At 47.6% G+C, this 24509-nt stretch overlaps 1 protein-coding gene across 3 annotated transcripts in view; it reads left to right on the top strand.

The window, feature by feature from the left end:
- Positions 1-24509, top strand: part of arid4b (AT-rich interaction domain 4B) — a 45243-nt gene that overhangs the window by 9924 nt on the left and 10810 nt on the right. Inside the window, exons 3-16 of one of the 3 annotated variants that reach the window (XM_060073569.1) lie at positions 4250-4360; positions 7747-7812; positions 8254-8344; positions 8995-9074; positions 9741-9832; positions 12489-12630; positions 13689-13768; positions 18170-18246; positions 20293-20444; positions 20528-20600; positions 21046-21140; positions 21260-21357; positions 21740-21932; positions 22350-22606. In XM_060073569.1, coding sequence (XP_059929552.1) covers positions 4250-4360; positions 7747-7812; positions 8254-8344; positions 8995-9074; positions 9741-9832; positions 12489-12630; positions 13689-13768; positions 18170-18246; positions 20293-20444; positions 20528-20600; positions 21046-21140; positions 21260-21357; positions 21740-21932; positions 22350-22606 — 1607 coding nt within the window. Of the gene's footprint in view, positions 1-4249; positions 4361-7746; positions 7813-8253; positions 8345-8994; positions 9075-9308; positions 9833-12488; positions 12631-13688; positions 13769-18169; positions 18247-20292; positions 20445-20527; positions 20601-21045; positions 21141-21259; positions 21358-21739; positions 21933-22349; positions 22607-24509 lie in introns of those variants that run through there. The other 2 variants (XM_060073568.1, XR_009529380.1) reach the window with 2 other exon arrangements.

Below are 24509 nucleotides of genomic sequence, written 5' to 3'. Positions count from 1 at the left end.
GTGTTTTCATGCGAGTACTGATTTGTGTGTACATGTGAGCAGTAGACTGTGCAGTGGACTGTGTAGTTATGGAATGTGTGTGCGTGTAACTATCGTATTTGTTTGTGTTGGGTGTAAAGAGGGGTTTATCCAGGGGGGCTGTGTGCACGCGGTAGTGTACTGGACTCTGCCTCTGAACCCCATCTGACAGAACCCCAGCAGCCTCACAACAGCAGGACATTGCCCTGACTTGACTGGGGCTTGTCACGGGAAAAGCAATTTGTCCACGCCGCGGCACAAAAAAAACATGAGCAATTCTGTTTCTTACAATTCCAGTCTTGAATCTGTTCCATCTGGAACCTTAAAAAGATTCACGTTTGATTCACGTGTCTTAATCAGGGCTGTGCGATGGTTTAAAAGAGAACATGCCTAGCAGTATGAAGACATCAACAAGGAAACATATGGTCAAACAGGATTTGTTGCTCTTCCGTGTATGATACTATCTGCCGTTCTGCTTGTCATGCTGTGGTTGGTTGAAGGAGAAAGTGGTGATTCTGTGTTTTTGTTTTGCCGTCTCTCCGAAATGTCCCAGGCTTCCCGTCAGCTTGTTTTTAATAGCCTGCTGAATACATTCAGGGTCTGTAGTTCCTCCTCTCGCTTTCCTCTCGCCTTTTAGTAAGCTTGTTGTAGAGAACCACTTTACCGCCTCTACATATATATTGCTTTGAATCGCGCATGTTAACTCAGTTTTGTTCATTAGTAAGACGGGAGCCTTTTCAAAGCATCAAACACCCGCACACAAGTCCTTCGACTTGTTGTTCCGTGGAATGTGTTGGATCTGAAGCGATGTTTTGTGATAAGTGGGAGTGTAACCAGTGTTATCTATCCTTTTACAAATTGTCTTTTGATATTGCCCATTCTAGAAAAATACCAAATTATGTTATTACACTATAATCAAGCTCATTTGGTGTTTATTTATTGCTTGCTGGTGCACTGCACACAGTGTTTATCTAATTAAATGTCCCCAATTGACTAGTATTTCAAATTCCTCCCTGGCTTCACTTTAGAAGCATATCACTACACAATTGGAAAGCCTTCTTTATTTTTAATGGGGGTATAACGGAACATTATTAATTATCTGCTCTACCTCCAAGCCTCTCCATTCACCCCCTTAATGATCACAAGTCGTTAACGCTATAGCTTACAGCCAATGATAAGCAATTACAAATAATAATCTTTTAGATCTATCCATCACTACTCACAACAAGAAAAAATCAGCTGTGTCGGTGGAATAACAGTGGAATGAAAATGAGTTGAACTGACAAATTAACACTTCAGCACTGGATATCGCCATGTAAAAGAGGCTGTGATGTTGCTTTAATAAGCAACTGTGCACCTGAACCATTCTGCACAATGAAGCTCCTTGTTCAGTCAGCAGGTACTTAGCTCGGTCTCTGTCGGGTTTAACGATGGTTCAAGTAGAACAGCACTGCACACGGTCTATGTAAATACAATCTGGATATTGAAGTGGACACGAAAGCAACATGGTTTAGCTAAGAGGAGGAGCTGTTCTTAAGGGTTTCTCTGTCATTGTCATTAGGAAAATTATGTTCTTCTCAATGCACTTATTGCGATCTCCAACCAGCTTGGACTACTGTTGTGTCTTGCATGCTAGCTTCAGCCAGCTAACACTCTCAGCGAGAAGCCATATGGCTTAGGAAAGCTGAATGATGATCATAGTCTTGATGGAAACACTCTGTTTAAGCTTGCGAAACATAGGTTAAAGCTATCAGAGCAGGCTGAATGCTGATCTATGGGTTAGTGCCTATAGTTACCTGCCAACACTCATAAATATGCATCTGGCCATCTGTTGATTGCACGCGGTCTCTGTTGAACAGAACTCCCCCCCCCCCCCCTGTTTTTTCCGCGGCCCCTGGCTGGCAGCCATGGTAGCTCCTTAGCATTTGTATATTTTGTGTTGAGCATTGAGTGTTTTTGAGTCACCATAGCTAGCCATGCCGTATTTCTCCATTGGGAGAATTCATCGTTGAATGATATTGCCCAGTCGTTTTTACTTTCCACCCAAGGTTGTATTTCGCTTGGGAACAGGTTGTTTGGCAAATATGCAAAGCACACGGCTCTCTTTTAGGGCATTAACGTGGTCATGAATCTGTTGAACCGCCGTGCGTACGCTCGCAGGCAATAAATAGGCAATTTCTTGGCAACGGCCCCTAGAAGCCGGGAGACTAATGTGGAAATAATGAGGTTGCCCTTTAAAATAAGTTAAAGAACTCAAAGCCCCTGACGCATTACACGCACTGTTTATTTTAGTTCTTGCACTTTTTTTCTGAGAGGCTGCAATGGGATGTACGAGTGTGTTGATATACATAGATCTAGGTGCCTGATTCATTTTATTTGGAAAGCGACGTGCAGCAGCAACAGAGACTCATGCATGCATGACATGTTGTGCAATGGCATAAACACGGCCATTTGCAGCCGTGTCAGGAAGCGATCATTAAGCCACGCTGAAGTCATCCGATGTGATGGCGTGTGGAGGGTTGGGGAGTCTCTGACCTCACCTACTGTGCCATAGTTTAGTAATGCCTCTTTGGAATGAGCCATGAGGACCACACTGTAATGAATCGTGAGCCTTTCCTCCATCTTCAAAGCTCCCGATTTTGAGAGAACCATTTATATTGAGCTTGGCCCCTTGTAGTTTGCATTGGATTAGATCAGTGATCCTCACTATTTTTTTGACAAGAGCCACATTGGCATTGCAAAATCAAAAGGAGAGCCACTTTTATGACAACATGCTAAGTCACCTTTGCAAATGTGCATTTCTTCATATAAATTGGTGTTACGTCCCAGACTTAAGGGGATGAGGGGAGTAATACAATTATGTTATTCCCAGGACTGGTCAGCGAAAGAGAGGACAAAGAGACATGTGCCGGGATGCGCCGTTTTGAAATGGCGCTCCAGATTGCTTCGTTTGAAACCGGCACTGGTTTGTTTGCAAATCAAACATAGAGGGTTCATACCGTGCAAAACAAACAGGAATTCGTCCGTCCACTTCTCTTGAAATTTTCTGTGCTCATCTTGTATGCTTCTTATTTTTCGTTTTTTAATTACACCTGCCGTTTCTCTGCCCGTCCCCTCTCCGATGTCTTCCTGCTGATTTTTGTCCTCAGACTTATTTCCCTCATCCACTCCACTAGCAACACTGTCTGTTCGTCTGGTTTTTGAGTTCTTTTCTGTCCCTTTTTTATTAAAAACCGGTCCATTTCGTATTTCAGATGGCAAGCGGAGCGTGCGGAGCTAGCGGAGCTTACGTAGCCCACCTTTAAATTTTGAGCGGTCACGTGTTGTAAACAATGCCACACGCTTGCGGGCTGCGTTGCCAGGTTTGACAGGTTGACAATTCCCCCTTTAGGGATCACCATTAAGGCTTAATACTTTTAATTTCTCCTTCATTATTTGGGTGAAGGGACAAGTATAATTCAGATGTTTGCGTTTTTGTAGTGCAATGTTGTACGTTTATGAAGCACATTTGAAAAAATGTATTGGCTGTGTTACCACATAGGAAGCTACCATGCGAGCCACCAATTATAGCTTGACGAGCCGCATGTGACTCGTGAGCCGCGCAATGAGTAACGCTGGATTAGATGAACTGCACCAAACCACTGCAGATCCCAGTTTTAAGATGCCTATGACTACTAAATAACGGTTATGCACCGTGTACAAAGCCACATCTTTCAAAATAAAAGGTGCCTCAGGAATTCAGACCAATTGTCCTTGTGCCTGGAGCTGAAGCCTTAAACCCTGCACATTTTGAATAGCAGCAGGCCCCTCCGCCAAAGGCTTCTCGGTTTACTCTGTGTTCACTCCTACTGTTCCTGAATCCTGAGTCACCTCGTAAATACCCAGCGATGACGCAAGAGACGCTGCTATTTGTCCCGGGAAGCTGCTGCTCCCCAAAGCCATCCTACCAGTTGTCCCTTCTCTCTGCTGTGTGATTTTCACCCCCCCCCCTCCCCCTGACATGTGCAGCAGAGAGTGTGAGTGAGCGAGTGTACATGTGTTTGCACCCGGATGACTCATGAACCAGGTTGGCATCACCCATCTGGTTGGGGTTAGAAGAATATTGCTCTTGTCATTACTGTTAGACCGCTGTCTACTCATAAAATCCACTCCAGGACTGTTTGCTGTTTGTTTTCATGGGTTTGCATTGCATGACTTGACCACCTTGTGTCTCCCCCCCCCCCCTCCGCAGACCCTGGATGAGCCCCCCTACCTCACGGTAGGGACGGACGTGAGCGCGAAGTACCGAGGGGCGTTCTGCGAGGCCAAGATCAAGATGGCCAAGAGACTGGTCAAGGCTAAGGTAGGTCCCACTGTCTCTCCTCACACTGAAAGGCACTCTGCCTCGGGACATGGTTATCGTGGCACCATGAGGCTCCTCCCACTTTATGTGTCAAAACGTGGCCACTACAGTTGCATTTAATCTCTTTCTGATGGGGGCGGTCCCAATATAAGACCCTTGTTTTTTTGTCGTTCCCTCTTGAATTGGAAACATTGTGCAAGAGACCATGTATAGCGTTCAGATGTTCTCCATGCATATTAGAGCTACGGTTTAGACATGTTTGATGCCTCTCACGGTCTCCTAGCCACCTACTATCTCAGCCGCAGCCAACAGCTGCTTCAGCTGGTGCTCTCTCTCTCTCTCTCTCTCTCTCTGTCTCTGTCTCTGTCTCTCTCTCTCTGTGTCTCTCTGTCTCTCTGTGTGTGTGTGTGTGTGTCTCTGTCTCTCTCTCTCTGCCTCTCTCTCTTCCCTTCCCCTGTGGACCTGAGCATCTGGGTGATCAGATAGACTGATCTCTTGGCTCCGTGTGGGTGGAACACGGTTTTGCTTCCCGGCTGTCTTGTGATTCCTTCCACACACTAAAGCATGAGATGTCTGTGGTACCGGCGAAGCATCTGGAGCTTTGCTTGTTGTTTTGTTGTACTCACATTACCCAGAGACAAACGGTTTCCTGAACACGTGTCCATAAAGATCACAGGTCTGCGGCTCTGTGTTGAAATTAGCCTAATGGCACCTTCACTGGGACCTACACTAATATCTTATGGGAAAATACAGTAACGGGGGTCGGAGAGGGTTGTTGTTACTTATTGAGTAAACACACTCTAATCGCACACTCTGTTACGCAATCATTGGATCATGGCAATTAGTTGTGGGTTGTTGTGGTTTCAGATATTATACACTTAGAGAGAGACTCTCCGCCTCTCTCTCTCTCACTTTGGTTCATTAATCTGACAACGTGGGCACCCGAGTCAGTCGAGAGTTTTTTTTTCTGTTGTGGCATTACGCCTAATGAGCGGTTGAAAAACCCGCCCAACACATTTGTAAAAAGCCCTCCCTGACAAAAACCCTGGCTTGAGCGACCTGGTGTTACCCCCAGAATGTTTGCATAGGTAATCCCTGGCCTTCACTGTGCCGTGTCCGCACAGAGTGCATGGGCGGTTACGGCACTATTGTCAGGGCTGTGGAGGAGGAAATTAGTTTTACCTTCAGTTTAACCACAGGTTCACAATTCACATCGGTTGCTCTGTAATGGTGTTCCTTAATCACCTCTGTTCTGAAGAAGCCCTGAAATAACCTAAGAATGAGCAGACAAGTGTGGTGTAAGGCTTTAGTTGGCACTCTCTCGCATGGATTTCTGCAACTGAATCTAGGTCCATTCTCTCTCCATTTCTGCACGCCATGTTGCAGGATCCTTTGCTACATCCAAGTAGACATGCCCTTGTGTAGGATGAAGAAAGCCTAGTTTTAATTTCGGCTACACACAGAGTACTGAGCTGCCGAGCTGGTGGCTTTACAATAGCCGGGTGTTATGACATGCCTTCAGCCAGTGCTTTTGGTGAGCAACACCTGTCTCGCTCTCGCTCTCGCTCTCGCTCTCGCTCTCGCTCTCGCTCTCGCTCTCGCTCTCTCTCTCACTCTCTCTCTCTCTCTTCCCTTTTGTCTTGGAGAGGAGAGGCTTTTCGCCGGTCCCTAAGCGAGATGGGGAATTCCTCTCATCTGTGGCGCGAGAATGCAATTATCTCCGAAGCTGTGGAGAGGGCCGGGTTTTATATAACCTTTCCCTTCCTGCTTTGTCTTTTATGACCTGAAAGCTGAGGTGTCTGTCTCCTTATCTTTGCAGATTTGTTTTGTTTTACCCCCCCCCCCATCCTTACTGACCTCGTACAGTGAGACCTTAGCCAGTGCTTCTTCTGCTGTTGCACAATTCAGAAAGAGGAGTGGAGAGGAGGAGGAAGATGAAGAGGAGGAGATGGAGGGCTGTCTGGTTTTTGATGCCAGCGGGCTTGTTTTTCTTTACAGACAAGAGAAGAGACACACAAGCTTTACTTAGCTCGGCTCCTCTGCGCTGCTCTGCTGGAAATGATCCTGAGTGAGAGCGTGGGACATGAAAGGGATACACGGCTGGCAGTTTGTGCTTTCATTTACCCAGCAGCACCCAGGGGGAAACGCTGCCCGTCCCAGTCATACCGCACAGGGTTGAGCGCACACCAACTCAGTAGAAACTCAACCGTACGCTAGTTTAATTGGGTTGAGTTTATCACTAAGTACGGGGAGGTCATTGGTACGGACGGGATTTGGAAGGGATCTCACGATAGGATATCACGATGATTGAATGCCGCCACGATTTGTATTGTGATTTTATTAGAATGGCGATATGTTACTGCGACCTATCCAAGGAATATCTGAATATTCTCGGTCTGAGCCGTACTAATATGTGGCCATCCGAAAAGGGACACTTACTAAGACAGTGTTCCTCACTCAATTACATCCCCAGTGAGTGTTCAGCAATTACATCTGCAGTAAAGTATTTAGTGTCCCACCTACGCAGCCTGCGTTGCCTGTGCATTATTCTTGTAGCGCACGCTCCTAAACAGAAAACAATTTATAAAATCTATAAAAAGAACAAACCAAAGAATGGGCCTTTTCTATTGGATATACAAGGTGAGGGAAGAGAATTAAAGGGGGTAAAACCAATGTTTGCTCTAGGCTTGTGTTCTGCTTATGCACAAGCTCAACACAAGCCTAGACACACCCTTTAGGTTCATGTCCATGTCTACACTCCCCTGCTCTCGCCCCTTTCCCCCCCCATGCGGGACGAACTTCGGACTGCTGCGGTGGTGTAGTTCATCATGTTGTGGTGTGGATGCTAGATTACCCCCGGCGTGATGAGATTAGGATCTACTCGGCCTCACAGGGCCTCTGTGAGGGTGGGGGGTAGACTCCCAGGATGGAGGGAGAGTCACACACCAGCCCGGCCCATTTAACATTCACAACAGACCGCAGACATTCTCCTGGTGATGTTTTGCAGGCGATTTCTCATGTTGCGTTTTTCTGTTTTTGTTTTTACCTTCTCCCACAACAATCTCTATTTCTCAACTTCTCTTGGTCATAGAGGGGAGGCGAGATGGGAAGGGTCTTCAGCAGTCTATTGTGGACACCCCCATTCAGCTATCCATTGCAGCAATGCAGGCTATTTTTCATGTTGTGTTTATTTTATTTTTTTATTTTATTTTTTTCACTTTTGTTTCCCCCCTAGCCAGTAGGGCGATGGTGGAGGCGGGGACCGCATGCTGCCCGGGCAGAGAGGGTTTAACCTACACAGCCCCAGAGGTCTTCTCATATGGGGGGCTCTCTCTGGCTTTATTTACTCCTGTTGCTCATGAGCCCCCCTCTCCTCTCTCTCCTAGGTGACCTTTAAGCCTGATCTGTCGACCGCCGAGGTACAAGATGAACACATCAAAGGGCCTCTGAAGGTAAGCCTATTCGATCGTGTATATATATATAGATATAGATATATATTTCTTTCAAAGAACGTAGCTGTTATTCCTTTAAACAAAAGAAAAATCTAAAATGGGATTTGAGTGGGAGTAGAAGTGTATGAAAAATGGATTGCATATACAGCATCGGCTGGACGTGTGAACACATAGAAAATTGCTTGTGTTTCGCACGATCTAATGCAGCGGAAAAGGTTGTATTGAGGGCATATTGAGCGAATGGCAATTTGTCAAGTAGAACCTTTCTGCCCTGATTCTACTCAGTGATTGATGTTTGTACAGCTGGCCAGTGTTTTTAATTACCCTCCTTAATAGTTATCTTGTGAACCCGATGCAGTAGCATTCAGAGCTAGGCTAGCCCATCTCTGGTTACATGACAGTGAACCAAAGCTCACTACTGGTCCTATGCTGTTCCTCCAGGTGGGGGCCGTTGTGGAAGTGAAGAACCAGGAGGGGGTCTACCAAGAGGCTACCATCAATAAGCTGACCGATGCCAGTATATACACTGTTGGTGAGTAACGCACACGCACAGTCCTTAACTGCAGGCAATCACACGCACACACAGTTCTTATCGGCACGGACACACACAGTGCTTAACTGCACACATACGCACACGCACGCACAGAAACAGTTCTTAACCACTGCTCATGTGATTTTATTTTTGGCATCCAGCTAAAATGCTTACCTGGTAAGGTTACTCCAAGATCCCCCCCCCCCTTACTTTCCACTGTTCCGTTTTTTTGAGGTGCGGGGGGCGTCCTTGAAATGCTTACCCAGCTCTAAGGTCACATGCTGTTGTGCAGGATCTTCCCCAGTCTGGGGGGAAGCTGCCAAAAATGTGTTATCATCCGTCTCATCGTTAAAACCAGAAGTCTGTGTTCAAGAGGAGGAAGAATGAGTGTGGCCCTGTACTCTGTGTTGGCGTGTTTGTCTGTGTGGTGTGGTGTGTGTATTTGTCTGCGTGTTTGTCTGCGTGTTGTGGGGTGTGTGTGTGTGTGTGTGTGTGTGTGTGTGTGTGTGTGTGTGTGTGTGTGTGTGTGTGTGTGTGTGTGTGTGTGTGTGTGTGTGTGTGTGTGTGTGTGTGTGTGTGTGTGTGTTTGCACGGACTCCTGGCCTACATACAGCAGCGCGGCTTACAATTGCTCTCCCTCCTCTCTGCAGTGTTTGACGACGGTGACGAGAAGACCCTGCGGCGGTCCTCTCTGTGCCTGAAAGGAGCACGGCACTTTGCGGAGAGCGAGGCGAGTCCCTGTCACGTCTTCATCCTGCACTCCCACACGCACCCAACTTAGTTTAAGAAGGGAATTGTCCTTCGTCCCCACTGAAACATTGTGCACACTTTTGTCCCTTGAAGCAAACCACTGTTTACTTTAAAAGACTGTAAAGGAAGGATCCCTTTTTGAGGTTTTTGTGTTTAAACGGCAAGTGATATTTAAAGGCACTCGTGGTATTTCAGATATTGGTGTAAACAAACTGTTTTGAGGGGGTTAGTCAAGACAATATAGTTTAGTACCATTTATCACAATTACAATCTCGATGTTGCTTCCACGGCTTATGTCGAAATGGGTTTGGACGGCACACAGCCCCACTCTAAGCCCTTTGGACAGGCAGGGATAAACTCCCTCCAAACCCCCTCGCAGGAGTTCCTTCTGCTAGGTTGGCTAGCAGGGCACTACAAATGAATAGCCAATTGAGACTTGTCAGAGCACAGCAACAAAGCCCCTATAAAAAGCTATCAACGTCGGGCCGGGTTAAGGCGTCCGCCCTGATAACATCCAGCACGGCACACTTCTTTAATTACCCCATCGTACGATATGTCGTGTTCCTCCCCCTCCTCCGGTTTGCTTCGATTTGATCCTGCAAGGGCTTACTGTCCCTTTAACGGTCTTCCCGCTTCCCCCCCGCAGACCCTGGACCGGTTACCACTCACCAACCCGGAGCACTTCGGCACGCCCGTCATCGGCAAGAAGGGCAACCGCGGCCGACGCTCCAACCCTGTGTAAGTGTCCTCCCTCCATTTCCGTAGCGCTCCCGGTGGCTGATGGGAGTTGTAGTGCGTGGGTCATGTCTGTTTTAACTGAGTAGAGGAAAAACCGAAATCTCCTCGGGTCACTTCTTCTCTTCTCTTTCTTTCTTTCTTTCTCTCCCATCCTCTTTCAGCTCACTCTCCCCCGCTCCCTCTATCATATACATGCATATTCTCTCTCTCTCTCTCTCTCTCTCTCTCTCTCTCTCTCTCTCTCTCTCTCTCTCTCTCTCTCTCTCTCTCTCTCTCTCTCTCTCTCTCTCTCTCTCTCTCTCTCTCTCTCTCTTCTGCGTTACAATCGGCCACCGAAGGCACACAGAAGATTGAGTTTACGCTCACTTCCTCCCGCTCCCTAATCGGGCGCCGGAGCCAGAATGGAAGCCTTGCCTGTGGAGCGTGGCCGCGGCACATGCCTAGGGGCCTGGGGCTTGAGTTTTGGCTTTTCCTCCCATAACTTCCATTCCGATGGTCGTTTCTGATAGTTGTGTTTTTTGTGGAGGATAACTGAGGCTCCTCGGTATAAAGAGGAGTCCTCTGTGGTACAGAATCTGATTTACCAGCGTCACCCAATGGCTCCAAGAGAAATATCAATATGGCGCTCAGAGTCCCCGTGGTTGGTGTACGTTTGACTTGGAGCCGCTCCAGATGTGTCTTAGCCTCCCGACCCGCTGCCTGCCTGAGAGGACTTGGCCCACTTTAGTTTCACTCGACCAAGCCCAGTGTTGTTTGTTTGGTTTGGTAGTCCTCCTATCCTTTGCCTTACTTAGGGATTCATTCCTTACTTACATTACTGTTACTGCTTATCTTAGTGTTTTGGTTTGAACTCGTGGCGTTACACGTGTGATTCAAAGATTTCTGCTCTTGTTGCTCTGTTAAAGGTTGTGGTGGCGGTAGTAGAAACAGCTTGGCTGATTTACTGATTTAGATTGCCTCCAGGCGTTGTGTAAGATGTGAACTGTGTTTGCAGCCGGCCCGGTGAAGCATAAATAGAGGGCTCTCACTCCAGCTCTCAGGCCCCTTGCTCCACTCTGGTTTTCCTCCAGTCGTTCCTCCCTCACTCGTTCGTGTCTCTCTCTCGCTCTCGCTCTCTCTCTCTTTGCCATGCTTTGAAGGACACGGAGACAGGGGGAGAGAAACCTGATCTGAAATCTGTTTAATAGTATTGCATTTTCATGTTTTACTACCTTTTAGTGCTAAGTTTGAGACGCCTGTGTCTGATCCAGACCCTGCTCTGAAGACAGGGTGTGAATTCCATTGATGTTTAATTGAGTTGGAGACTAGCGAGCGCTACAGTCGACTGCTGCAGAAGTCTGGCTGAGATCTGTTTTGAGTGTAAAGTCAAAACATGTTTGCACGGTAGTAAATCATTACAGATTTGTATAGTTTGACAAACAGATTAAAGCAGATTAAAGCAATCTTTCCAGTAAGAAGAACACACCCTAATCATATAGGTAAACGAACTACACAATCAGACGACACAAGGAATACAGAACACTTTGGAGCGAAGTGTTAGTTTCATTTGTTTTTCTTCTGCAAAAAGAGAGAATTGGCGCTAGCATCTGAGTCCGATGGAGCATTCCACGGGTAGGAAACATGGCAGAACTAAAGCTCGGCTCCCCGGTGACTGCCTATTGAAGCACCTGGTTAAAGTACAGCCTGCCTGTCTAGTGGCCACATCAGAGGCAGGGCAGTGTGAAAGGTGCTGTCACACCTGAGAGGTAGGATTCGGCTAAAGCACTAGATGGTGTGTATTAGGGGTGTGCACGGGTACATGTGTACGTGTGTAACCGGTTAGTAAGTCATAACCATTTAGGAAAAATCTGTAAAATAAATAAAAATCACTGCGCCATTGTTTCAATGGGAATCGCGACGCTTATACTCTCAACATAAAGTTTGCATATTTATAATTCGAAATTCGTCCCAACCTTTATACCACAGATACTATAGGGTCTATAGCATATAAGCGCGTTTTCTGATTACAGTTTAATGTAACAGTAAACTGGCAACATCCTAATTAACACCGCAACTGCAAATTAACCACACGGAGATAACCATGGCAACCGGTCAAACAAATGTTCTTTTTGCGATCATTCTGCTCACGCATCCGCCGTGTTGATAAACAAATAATCCCCCTATAGCGTGACTGCGGTCCACTTTAAAAAAAAATAATAATTTGTGACCGTTCACACCCCTAGTGTGTATAAAGAAGGAGCTTGCGGTCCGATCTCAAATATAAGCCAGGCAGACTTTCCGTTTCATCTTGCATTGCGGAGGTTGTTTTTGCAAGATTAGCCCCCTTGCTCCTTGTGTGATGAGGCAACATACCCCTCGGACATGGCTTGTAGAATGTTTCCACGTAAGCAGGCTGGAACTGCATCAACAAGCAGCTGCCAGCAGTGTTGTGACAGCCGAATCAATAGGCTGGTTTGGATTGAATCATGCACGAAACACAGGCAGCACTTCTCCGGCAGGGGTTAACCAACAGCAGCAGTTCTTGGTGTTGACGTGCACCAAGTTGGTGGGGTTGAACAGGGGCCTAGTCATGCCAAGCCAAGCTTCACATCACGGCACCCGACTGTATGTTATTCCACATATCGTCCCGTTGACCTTTTTGATTTCATTCCTGCAGTCAAGAAGAACAGTCGTCCTCTTCGTCCAGCGAGGAGGAGGAGAACGAGCAGCAGCAGAATGAAGAGCTGTTTGGCAAAGTGGTGTGTGTGGAGGGAGCGACCGCTGGTGACAAGAAGAAGACCACGTGGTACCCAGCACTGGTGAGATCTCGCTCTCGCTCTCCCTGTGTCTTTCGCTCTGTCTCCCTTCCTTCCTCCCCCACGCCTGCAAGAAAGCCACTCTGGTCCAGGAGTCCATCTCACTCTAGACTGGACTGTACACACACACATACACACCACATATATCAAATGAAGCATTCTCTGACTACGGTGGCCTTTAAACCTGACAACTGCTGTGCCGGCGTCAGATAATTGATCATTTGTAGGGAGGAGATATACGCAGATACCTGCTTACACATAGGCATGAGCCACTTGGCTGCCCCAAAGTGTTGTGTGAACTGTGAAGCACTGAGTGAAGCACTGAGGATTTATGCCAACAAGCGATCAGTCCGTCGCTGTCCTCTGTCACCCTCCCACGCACTCCCGGGCTCTATGGCGCACACAAGCGAAGAAGTGCCCGCCGTTGTTTGTTTACAGGACGACACATGTAGTGCAGGAGATTGGGTTAGAGGTGGGGAGGCCCCCTGTCCCTTTAACCCTCCCTGTGGATTCAGCAGGAACCCGCCTCCCTCTCCTTGTTGTTCTGCCTTCCCCATCTCCGATGTCCCACCGCTGCCCACTGTAGTCAGTGCTGCCTCCTGGTGGCAGCCCGGCGTAACTGTATCGACGTGGAGAAGTGGTGTCTTATTTTGTTTACATCATCGCCGGCTGTGGGGCCATCAGGCAGAGGGAATGTGGAGGAGATTTGAATGAGCCAGAGACGAGAGAGAAATAGAGAGAGCACAGTGCTAGCAGAAGAGTTTATGCAGGCCATCCAGGAGAGAGAAACGGTTGTCTGCAGGAATTCAGCTCTCGATATCGGTGGGGAGGGGGGGGGGGTTTGCACGCACGCACTCTTTACCTCAATCTGCAGACCGCATAGCATGCAAGACATCAGTGTGACATTTGAGTTGTATCGCCCTTGGGCGTTATGGTACTTTGAGAGCTCCTCAGTCCTGCACGCATGCATGCACACACAGAGTATCTAAAATGCAGATCGCTTCTTTGACTATGTTTCTTATCTCCCCCCCCTACCCCCCCCCCCCCCTAAACACCACAAGGTTATCTCCCCGGACTGCCATGAAGACATGAATGTGAAGAAGGACAACATCTTTGTCCGCTCCTTCAAGGATGGCAAATTGTGAGTCATCCACACCCTTTAGAAGTGCCTTTCATTGAGGTGTGTGTGTGTGTGTGTGTGTGTGTGTGTGTGTGTGTGTGTGTGTGTGTGTGTGTGTGTGTGTGTGTGTGTGTGTGTGTGTGTGTGTGTGTGTGTGTGTGTGTGTGTGTGTGTGTGTGTGTGTGTGTAAAGGACTGCAGTAATTGCCGTTGTATCCCATCGTTTGCGTGTTTGCAATGTGTGCGTCAGAGAGACATTATTCAACACTTGTACAGCCCTTGAACGCGGGTACACTGTTGTTGTTTTTGCCGTCGTCCTGCCTCGACCTGTTAAATCAATATGTTGCTCCACAAAGTGGTGTGTGTAGCTCTGTGATCGGGTGAACCCTGAAGGAGTTTCTGGGAGGAGACGTGGTCCAGCCGTAAAGCACTCTGAGCAGCCTGCCCCACGTCTCGCCCCCGCTGGTTTGTGAGAGAGGAGGGCTCTCTGCGTCCATCTGTCACTGAGCGGAAGGGGTTAACCGGCCTCTGGCCCTCCATTAGTTCTCAGTGAGACGTCACCTGGAGGTCAGCGTTGCAGAGTCTCCGGCATGGAGAGGAGTAATGGGTGTTCCCACGGTGCACCGACTCACTCCTGGTTTATGAACTGAAGTCCACCAGCGTGCACACGCGGATAGGATGGGTAACGAAACCACGGCCTGGCGTCAATACGTGGCTTCCTGCTCTCGGGGGCCCCGCCCGAAGTTCACTGCGGTTTGTTTATGTTTGGCCTTGGCTGGATACCCATGCAGCGCATCGGCATGGAAACCACTAACCTATCCGAGGGGCCGGCGGCTGACTGAACACGGGCGTTATTAGTCCCGGCTGAGGGCCGGCAGGGAAGGGGCCAGACGGGAGTGATAAGGCAGAGGAAGATAATTTGACACGATGGAAACTGCAGCTGTGTGTGTGTGTGTGTGTGTGTGTGTGTGTGTGTGTGTGCGTGTGCGTGTGTGCGTGTGCGTGTGTGCGTGCGTGCGTGCGTGCGAGAGTATTGAGATGCAGGGTTGTATGTCATATTTTAAACCTTTTACTTTTTGAAATGGCTCTGGCGTCCTCTGGACTGAGATAAGAGAGGATCGATTTATTTATTTATTCTACTCTTTTTTTTTTATCCTGTGGGTAGAAAGAGAGAGCCAAATAAAGCAGTGCCCTTTGACTTGTTTTCCTTTCGACTGCGGCATTTCATTTTTTCTTTAACTTTTCAAGGTTCTTAAGATGGCGCTGCGTGGATTAGTTTGAATAGGAGTTGTTCTCCGCCTCTATGTCTAGGATGATACTATATGTGGCCCGGTCGCACACTGAGTGGAAGACGCATTCATTGTTGAAGCAGGCCTAGAGGTGATCAAGGCAGCGCAAACTGCCTTTTTAAAGGAGCTCAGGTTCCATTGAAATATAGATGTTTTTACTCGCCCTGTTAAGTGTTTGTGGCACTTGTATGACCACTTTGGGACGTTGAAGTTGCTTGAGTGACTTAATTGACCTGCGCTGCTTTGCTTAAGTGTTGTTATGACGGTGACACCAGTAAACATCCAAAGTCGTTTGGCAGATATAAACACGCGTATAGGATGAGGAATAGAGTTCGGGATTGGTTTTGTTTATAGTGTTGTTGATCTCACACTTGGGTTGAATTTACTATTGGGAGACTTGGTATTCGTTTTGTAGCTTCAGCAACAGATTAGTCCCTTCTTGAATATCATCTGCCATGAGGCTGTTCCCTGCTTTATCTTTAAACCTTAAATATTAATAAGTGAAAGTACTATTTTGGGATTTCTCAGAACTGGAAACAGTGCCTTCATTTATTGCATTTTTCCAAACCCGATCCTCCACCAATTGATACAGATCATTATTTGATTTAGACCCAGGAGCACATTAATCCAGCGCTTGGCGTTCTGACAGCCCCACTGGCTCCTCTGCTTTGCACAATTTATTGACAATTTTCAGTGGCAGGCAGAGATGCAGAGTTTACAGTCCAGGAGTAAATTCTGTCTGTTTCTTTTCCCCACACCCCGACTGCACCTCATCATCTTTTTTCATGAGCGTACTTTATCTCAGTGAGTGATGGCTCCTTTAAAACACTTAGGGTTCAGACGCTGTGATTCCTTTGAGCAGAAGTCCGTTACATAAGCCCCTTCCTGAGTCGCGGCGCTGTGTGATTGCTCCCACTTGTTAGCTGTTTGTGATTGCGGTTGATCCTGCCGGCAGCTTCCTGTCGGAGACAATGGGGCCCGGCAGACATTTGTTAGGAAGGCGGGTTTCATCCTGCAGGGCCGATCTACTTCACAAGCAGTGAGCAAAATCATTTTCCTGGTCGTCGTAGAAGTCTGTTAACGCAGTTTAGATTATATTTGATATATTTTACAGTTGTTTATATTTCTCGACGGCCCCCTGTGAATTTCCACTGATCTTCAACTACTGCTTGTGGAGTAAAGATAGAATGGCTTACTTCCTTATTTGTGGGTCATGTATTACTATGGAGCCCACAGCAGATATAAAATGGTACAAATCCAACGATTGCCACAATCCATTTCTGCTCTCATGCAGAAAACACCAGCCGTTGGTTTCAACCGCTACTGCCCCTGTAATCAATGTCTTAACACTTAACCAGGATTATCTGGAGCAAGCCAAGTGATTATATGAACCTGTGTAAACGCAGTCCTTATAGACATGTGAACACTGTATAGACACTACAATTTTAGTTGGAATAACTATACCTTCCAAATCTGAAGGAAACATATCTGGATTTCTGTTCAACGGATATTTTTATCAACCACATATGTGAAACTGAAACTTGAACATAATGATTTGCTGATGTGGTGGGATGACGGTAATTGTTTTCGGGGCTGATTGTAACGGGTTCGTGATCAGCAGGGCTGGAAATAGAATAGTTGGCTGAAACTGGAGATACTTTGGAAACACATGAGGACTCCAGCAAATCAGTGTTGGATTGTTAATGATATTTATCGCCTTACTCTGGAGTATTGACAAAGAGGTTTGTGGCTTATTTCATCTAGCAATGACATTGAATAGGTAGAGACGGGCAAAAGCACAGCCTATAAGATCTTCCTTTTACAAGCTTAGCTGTAAGACGAAGCTCCCGCAGGCCAAATATATAGCCTTGTTGATTAGTTGCAGCACAACATTACTGTCTGATGTGTGAAATATTATGATGAGTCTTCTACTGGGCTGGGGTTTTTCTAAACTGCTTTTTAAAAAAAGAATGAAAGAAAGCCGATTCCAGCAGCAGAGAATAGAAAGAGGAATGTGTTTTGCGTATTAACTTGGGCCGCGCAGCACTCGGCCACTGTTATAATTACAAGATGTTAATCCTGGTCATTAGTGGCGACTGTTTGCTTAAGACCAGGCATGTCACTCTCCGTGGCCCCTCAGAGATGACGCTCATGATACTGTCAGACTAGGACCTGCGGTGGGTCTCGTTCTGGAGACACCTCGAGGGGGAGAACCTAATGAACGCTGTGACAGCTGTCTGATTGCTGGGGATGTTAGCCGGGGATGTGTGTGTGTGTGTGGGGGGGGAATGGGGTGAATGGTTTCTCCCTATGGCTAGTATTCCTGATAGTCATCGCAAGAGGAAGTCACCTGCCCTTGAGACGTCTAAACGCATTTCTTCATTTAGCGATCATCCCCGTCACCGAACCTCCGCCTCATTGCTGGTTGCCACACACCGCTGCTGTGGCCTAGAGACAGATGGGGGGGGGGGAATTTGTTGTTCTCGCTGGGTTCGGAGGGAGCGTGATGAGGAAGCGTTGGAGCCATCTGTCTGGAGAGGGCTCGCCGGCCGGACCCGTGTGTAGAGGCCGGGCGGCCCACAAGCTGTTACCCGCCTCTTTCTTTGAACAAGTCCTTTCATGGACCTCACAGTTTGGTATCACAAAGAAAGCCATATTGTGTGTGTGGTCAGAATGCGCCGACGCGGCAGCGTGCTACAACCGTAATGGGCTCTCGAAGAGGCATGTGGATGCGGGTGGATTCAGTTTAATTCAGATGTTCAAACCGAATGATGCCGTTATCTAGTCGGGTCCAGGAAGTAACAAATGCAGGCCTGAGGATCGACAGGCCCCTTTTATTAAGCAACCTTGTTCACTGTGTGTGTGTGTGTGTGTGTGTGTGTGTGTGTGTGTGTGTGTGTGTGTGTGTGTGTGTGTGTGTGTGTGTGTGTGTGTGTGTGTGTGTGTGTGTGTGTGTGTGTGTGTGTGTGTGTGTGTGTGTGGGGTTTGTGTGTGTGAGAGAGTGTAGTCTGTGTGCGTTGCGCTTGTGTGATTATTCTGTTCATCTGAAAGCAGCCTTGGTTACCTCAAGGTCTATTAGGTTACATCTATGCGAGCGTGTGCACACGTATAATTCTTCTTTGTGTGTGTTGCAGTTGCATGGTGTTACGGAAGGACGTGCGGGAGATGAACTGTGACTCGCCCCCGAAGGCTGACGCGGGGCTCAAACCAGGTGAGTGTTCTCCTGGCACTGTGCTCGTGTGTACCCCGGGTTCTCGTGTTGGCCTCATTCCAATCGAAAACGAGCTCCCTAAACCAATTACAAGGAAACAGAAGTCCTCCGTACAACAAGACTCAGTGGCTCCATGTGTTTCCATTGTCTGCATTTGAATCCAATGTTTGTGTACGAGAATCATAGGCCCCGGAATGTTCCCTGGAATGACCTGGGGGATTGTGGGTAAAATCGAAATGAAAACGCCCGTAGAAACAACTTTTTTGTGTCAGCCGTAATACCCATGTAACGGAAGCTTTTGATGTTTTTCATGATACATATTACATTACCTACATTAAGTACACATTGAGTCAATAAATTAACACAACGCTCTATAATTCTCCTTTTAAATATATCAAAGTAGCAGATTGTCCTGCATTGCCAATGATTTAAACATTTTATATTCACTGTCAACTGTCAAGGTATTAAACATCAACATATGGATGTTTGAAATAAAAATGTTTTTATAAAAATTGTATTAGCTTAAATTAAATGAGTATTTCTATGCAACAAACAATGGTAAATATTTGTCCAGTAACAAATAACAGTCATTTTAAATGTAGTGTTTCCCTGCCTCAGCTTATAATGGTAGTCTATGAAGAAACCTATTGATCGCCCCCTGCTGGTGTATATTGTTTTTGAAAACTTTGAAGAAATTATTCATTCATCGTGCTTTGTGACTCTTCCTTGTATCTTCAATGCTGATCAATGGCCATTACTATCTAGAGACATCGGTGATAGAAAATTAACATTAACAAGACAACAAGACATTAAGCATTAAGCTGACATCATGCGAACCAACAGGTAGTGTGACCTGTTAGACGTCAGTGAAATGTTTATCATGGGCGGAAACCTTCCTCTAATGGATTTGTACAGCCTACATTTACATATGAATGCAACTTGGGTTCGCCATCCATTGAGAAAGACTGCTGGCAGCTGCATAAGGTCAACCTGTCTCAAACAACAGTGGTTTGTTGTGGCTGTTCCTAAGAGATCATTATGTAGTCTAGTTGGGATCGTCAAACCTGAGCTATATGGAGACAGCTTAATACTTTCACATCAGCATTCTACTCTGAGGTGTCCTTGGTCTCAGGCCTGACCCCTATTAACACTTCTGCTAAATTACTTGATAGTGCAGAAAGAAGGAGGCTGTTCATGCAGCAAAACCTTCCCTTTAAGCAGGCTTTTGGTACTTTTAATATCAAATTTAACATGGTAGCCAAGCCATGCATACATTATGTAAGGATGTCCCTGTAACGCTTATGTAATATATGTATATTATTATTTATAATGCCTTTAGAAATGGGGTTGGATTGGTTGGCCAATTGTCAGGGGAAGCAGTGCCTCAAGGCGTCTTTCATTTGCAATTAAAACATTTTGTTTTTCTCCAAGTGAACATTTCCCCAGATAGTCGCTTAACTTTTCAACAGAGGGACTACAAAGTTTTGCCCTTTTTGTTTTCTTAAAAGTTTTTAGATATTTTTTACAACTGGGCTTTGCATCTACAGTACCACCACCCGTCTAGTGTTTTCTTCCTTCATCAACGTTAATCTCGTGTTAATAATATCACGTTTTCTGTGGCTGGGTTAAATCTTATTTCATGCATGCTTAAACAAAATAATTATGGATGGATTGAATCAGTTTAATCAGAGTGCTGATGCAATTAGCCGTTTTATTCTTCATCTAAGAACACAAGCCATGCCATGGCTCATAACACGGGTCAACTATCAAACAAAGACACCGGGACTAGCCTATTGGCGCCACCCCCACCCACTATACCCCACCCGCCCACCCACCCGCGGTGTTTAAGTGCCCAAGAAGCCGGTCGCTTTAACTCGGGAGGAGAAAGAAAACCAAACAAAAAAAACAGGGCAACGAATCCCACACTTGTTGTGGTTACATAAGCGCTGTTGCCAGGCTACCGTCCCCGGCAGCCGTTGTGCTGAAGCAACGCTTCCTCCCGAGGACCTGAGTGAGACGGCTCGGTGTGTGGTGTCCCCCCCACAGCACTGGACGCGGCGCTGGAGTTCCAGCGGCGGCAGGTGGTGCCCAGCTCCTGGCGGACGGAGGTGAAGGAGGAGAGCTCCAGCAGCGAAGACGAGGAGGACGAGGAGGAGGAGGAGGAGCAGGAGGAGGACGCCAGCAGTGAGGAGGAGGAGGTTCGTTCATCAGACCCTACAGCCTCCCCCCCGGCATTCTACAGTGTGTTTGTTTTTATTTGACTTTGTGGTCCTGTGTGCAGGAGGAAGTAGAGCCGTTCCCTGGGGAGAGGGAGAACTTCCTGCAGCAGCTCTACAAGTTCATGGAGGACCGAGGTGAGGGCAGACAGGCCAGCGCTGATGGGTCACTGAGGCGCGGGGCGTACGAGTACTCTAGTACTGTTACGGCCGTTCCTAGTGGAGTAACGTGTATCGTGACCGCCTCCTTTTTTGGAAAGTATAGGAGCACAGGAATTTATAGGAGCACAATTTATCGTGAAGTGGGATTCTGAAACGTGAAATTGTCATTATGGGGAGACAATGTTGTGTTTAGACCTCGTTTTTCATGCTATGGCAAAACAAAGATAGATTGGCCTCGGTTACGGTTTATTCAAGTTTTTTCAGGATTTACAGATCTCTCGCTCTCACTCTCTCGGCATCACAAAATGGCCAACAAAAAATCGCATGATGCATTGTGACGTACAAGCCCTATAGTTTATATATACCTGGAGGAAGCACTGTAGCTTCATCTAAACCCTGCCTATGGCTATACCCACCTCAGGAACGCCCATCAACAAGAGGCCTGTGCTGGGCTATAGAAACCTGAACCTCTTCAAGCTCTACCGACTGGTGCACAAACTGGGAGGCTTCGACAGCGTGAGTCCCGCTTCTCCTCCACATCTGTTCAGCTTTCCCCATTTCTCCCTGCCAACCCCTTTTGCTATTAATGCCGATTCAGAGTGTATTAAGCCTTCCCCCTCCTTCTGTCTGTACAGATTGAGAGCGGCTCGGTCTGGAAGCAGGTCTATCAGGATCTGGGCATCCCTGTGCTGAATTCAGCCGCAGGCTACAACGTCAAATGCGCCTACCGCAAGTAAGCATTGGCCGAGCAGCATCCACGTTCTTTAGTGACACCACCAGATAATCTGTTGGCATGCACCTGCACATTGAGCATATATATTAACAACTAATGTTACTTTGTAATTGAGTTAATGAGTAATCTCATTAACTCACAAGCCTTGTCGGTGTCTTTCGCTCTCTCTTTCTGTCTCGCTCTGTCTCCGTCTGTCTCTCTATCGGTGTATCTGTCTGGCTCTCGCTCGTATACATCGACTACTTATTTTATGAACACCACCCACAGCAGATAGTCTGTTGGCATACACCTGCACAACGTCACACAAGCGAAAGCCATGAGTGAAGGACTGAGTGGTGTCCGTAGGGATTGGTTGAGACACGCCGCATGTGCTCCTGTGCAGATACCTGAACGGGTTCGAGGAGTACTGCACCTCCACCGCTATCACCTTCCGCATGGACCTGCCCCTGAAGCAGCCCAAGGCGGAGGGCAAGACGGAGGCAGAGGTGGGGCCCGCCGCCCCCCCGGCCTCCAGCCCCGTGAAGGAGCCCACGCCCGAGCAGGAGTCCAGGGGCCCGCAGCCCGCCCCCTGCAAGGTAAGGCTTAATGTTATACAAACTAGGCACCATGTCGCGGTAGGCCGCCAACCTTCATCCACCTGCCTCGTCCCCCCTGGTTCTTCCCTAAGAAACGCCCGATCAGAGATGCTCTATTGTCATTATATTACATTCGCTTCCCCGTCCACTGGTGCGTGTGTCGCAGTGTCCCTGAGCAAGACACCTTACCCTAACCGCTCCTGACGAGCTGGCTGTCGCCTTGCATGGCTGACAGCGCCGTCGTTGTGTGAATGGGTGAATGTTGTGCAATATTGTAAAGCGATTTGAGTGGCCTCAATGGTAAATGCAGTCCATTTACCATTTAAGGAAGGCTACTGTACTGCCAGTGTTAGTGTCTCAGAGAGATGCATTGTGGGAGGTACAATACACATGTGACAAGAACCCCTGGTCCCGCAGGAGGAGAAGTCTGAGTCGGGCCGGTACAAAACGGAACCGGAGTCGACGAAGACGGACCGGAAGTCCCTGGGGAACTCCACCTTGGACACCAACGACGCTGCGGCCGAGGACGACGACGGTGACGACAATGAAGACGAAGATGAGGAAGAGTCGCGTCTGGGAGACGCGGAGGAGGGCCCGTCGGGGTCGCGGTCGGAGGGGGAGGTCAGCGTGAAGCTGGAGCCCGCGGAGCAGCAGGGACACAAGGAGAATACTGGGTAGGTGGTCCCGAACGCCGCGGTTCCTCTTACAACAGGTGGAGGTAATGTGATCGAGAGCTGCCGGAAAACGCGCACACACACACACACACACACACACACACACACACACACACACACACACACACACACACACACACACACACACACACACACACACACACACACACACACACACACACACACACACACACACACACACACACACACGTACGTACACACATGCATAGAAACACACAGACACACGCTATGGACTCCTCTTTGATGCAGGGTATTCATAGAGACCATTTAGACCTCTGACCCGATGTGAGGCAATCAATTTGTGGTAGTAAATCCATCCCAGAGGTGCTCTTAAGTCATCGGGGAGGACTTCCTTTGGTCCATGAGGAGCTCACAGATTAAAGGCATTCCCAACGTGTTTGTTGTCTCAAACACAAAGTAATGTGCAATTCGGTTCTCAATTAGCTGTTGCTCCAGTTTTAACTGATAACGACTGGCAATGATTGTTAAAAAAAGTTACGATAAAGAATAAAAAACTTTTTTTATTGGATTATCGCTGGAATACTGTAATGTCCTTTTATTTATTTTTTCCGGAAATTCTGTTGGGTCACCTTTTACATTTCGTCTCACTGCATACCATTGTTTAAATCCTAATGGTATTTAAATACGTCTTATTGTTTACACGCACCCTGGACTCAAACACATATCCAATGAGACCAGACTGGTTCATACCGTCTGCATCACAGACACATCCCTGGAAGCTGAGGAGCTCTGAGGTTGACCTTTTGCCCCCGCTGCTTTGCCACCCACTCTCAGCAGAGAGCCAGGATCGCCCTTCCTCTGCCTGAGCTGCCCTGTCCCAGTCCTCTAACACCATGCTCTCACCCCCCCACCCCCCACCCCCCACCCCCCAGTGTCCGAACCCTAGTTCCTAACAGCTCGGTACGCAATCAGGACGCTGCAGCCTGTGGAAAGCTCTGAATCCTCCCGTCGCTACTTCCTCGTGTGGTTTTCCTTCTTAGTAGTCTCTCTCTTCCTCTCTCTCGCTCTCGCTCTCTCTCGCTGTCTTGGTCCGTCTGTCTCTGCCTCCCTCTGTACGGCTCGGATTCTATTGTTTGACATTGGCATCGTTCAGCTCTACACGCGGCCACTGAGGCCTGGCCCTGCTCTCGATGGTTTGGGCTCTGTAGCACCGCTATGTGAATGTGTTTCTCTCTGTCTCTTTGTCTCGCTGTGTCTATCTCTCGGTCTGTCTCTGAGGCTCTGTCTCTGTCTCTGTCTATGTCTGTCTCTGTCTCTGTTTCTCTCTCTCTCTCTCTCTCTCTCTCTCTCTCTCTCTCTCTCTCTCTCTCTCTCTCTCTCTCTTCATGTCTGTCTGGCTCTTGCTTGTATCTATTTTTGTGAACATTGATGTGTAGCTGTGTTATGTGTGATGTGTTACTTAGAAGAACATAATCTTTGTCATGGACGCATCGGGATGAGACTGTCGTATCAAATGTGGCGCTTGGTGCTTTTGAAAACGCCCTTGCTTTTAGGATGCAGGGCAAAAGTTGCTTTTGTTTGTGAATTGACCCTGGCTTTGGGGAGATGATCATCTTTCACAATCAGTAGTGTCTCCAGCAGTAGTGAGTGTACCACTGCAGGAGGTCTGGAGAAGCCAAGCTGTGTGTAGATTGTAGAGGAGTTTTGGTATTGGTCTTAAAGGAGCAGCTTTTCATGAATGGATGGCAAGGGATCCGTTGTTCATTCACTAAACAGGCTGAAGTGGCTGGGGGCTGGCAGTGTTTGTGTAATTGCAGAAGAGGCTGTTCTTTACTGTACAAAAGGCATGTGGGTGTGCGTGCGTGTGTGTCGATGGCGATGTTAATCACCCTTATGCTGTGTTTCCTTTCTTTAAACGCTA

Source organism: Gadus macrocephalus, chromosome 15 (genome assembly GCF_031168955.1).
Source record: "Gadus macrocephalus chromosome 15, ASM3116895v1".
NCBI classification, from domain to species: domain Eukaryota; kingdom Metazoa; phylum Chordata; class Actinopteri; order Gadiformes; family Gadidae; genus Gadus; species Gadus macrocephalus.
The sequence above is the reverse complement of the archived record's forward strand: the minus strand, read 5'-3'. Positions and strand labels throughout refer to the sequence as shown.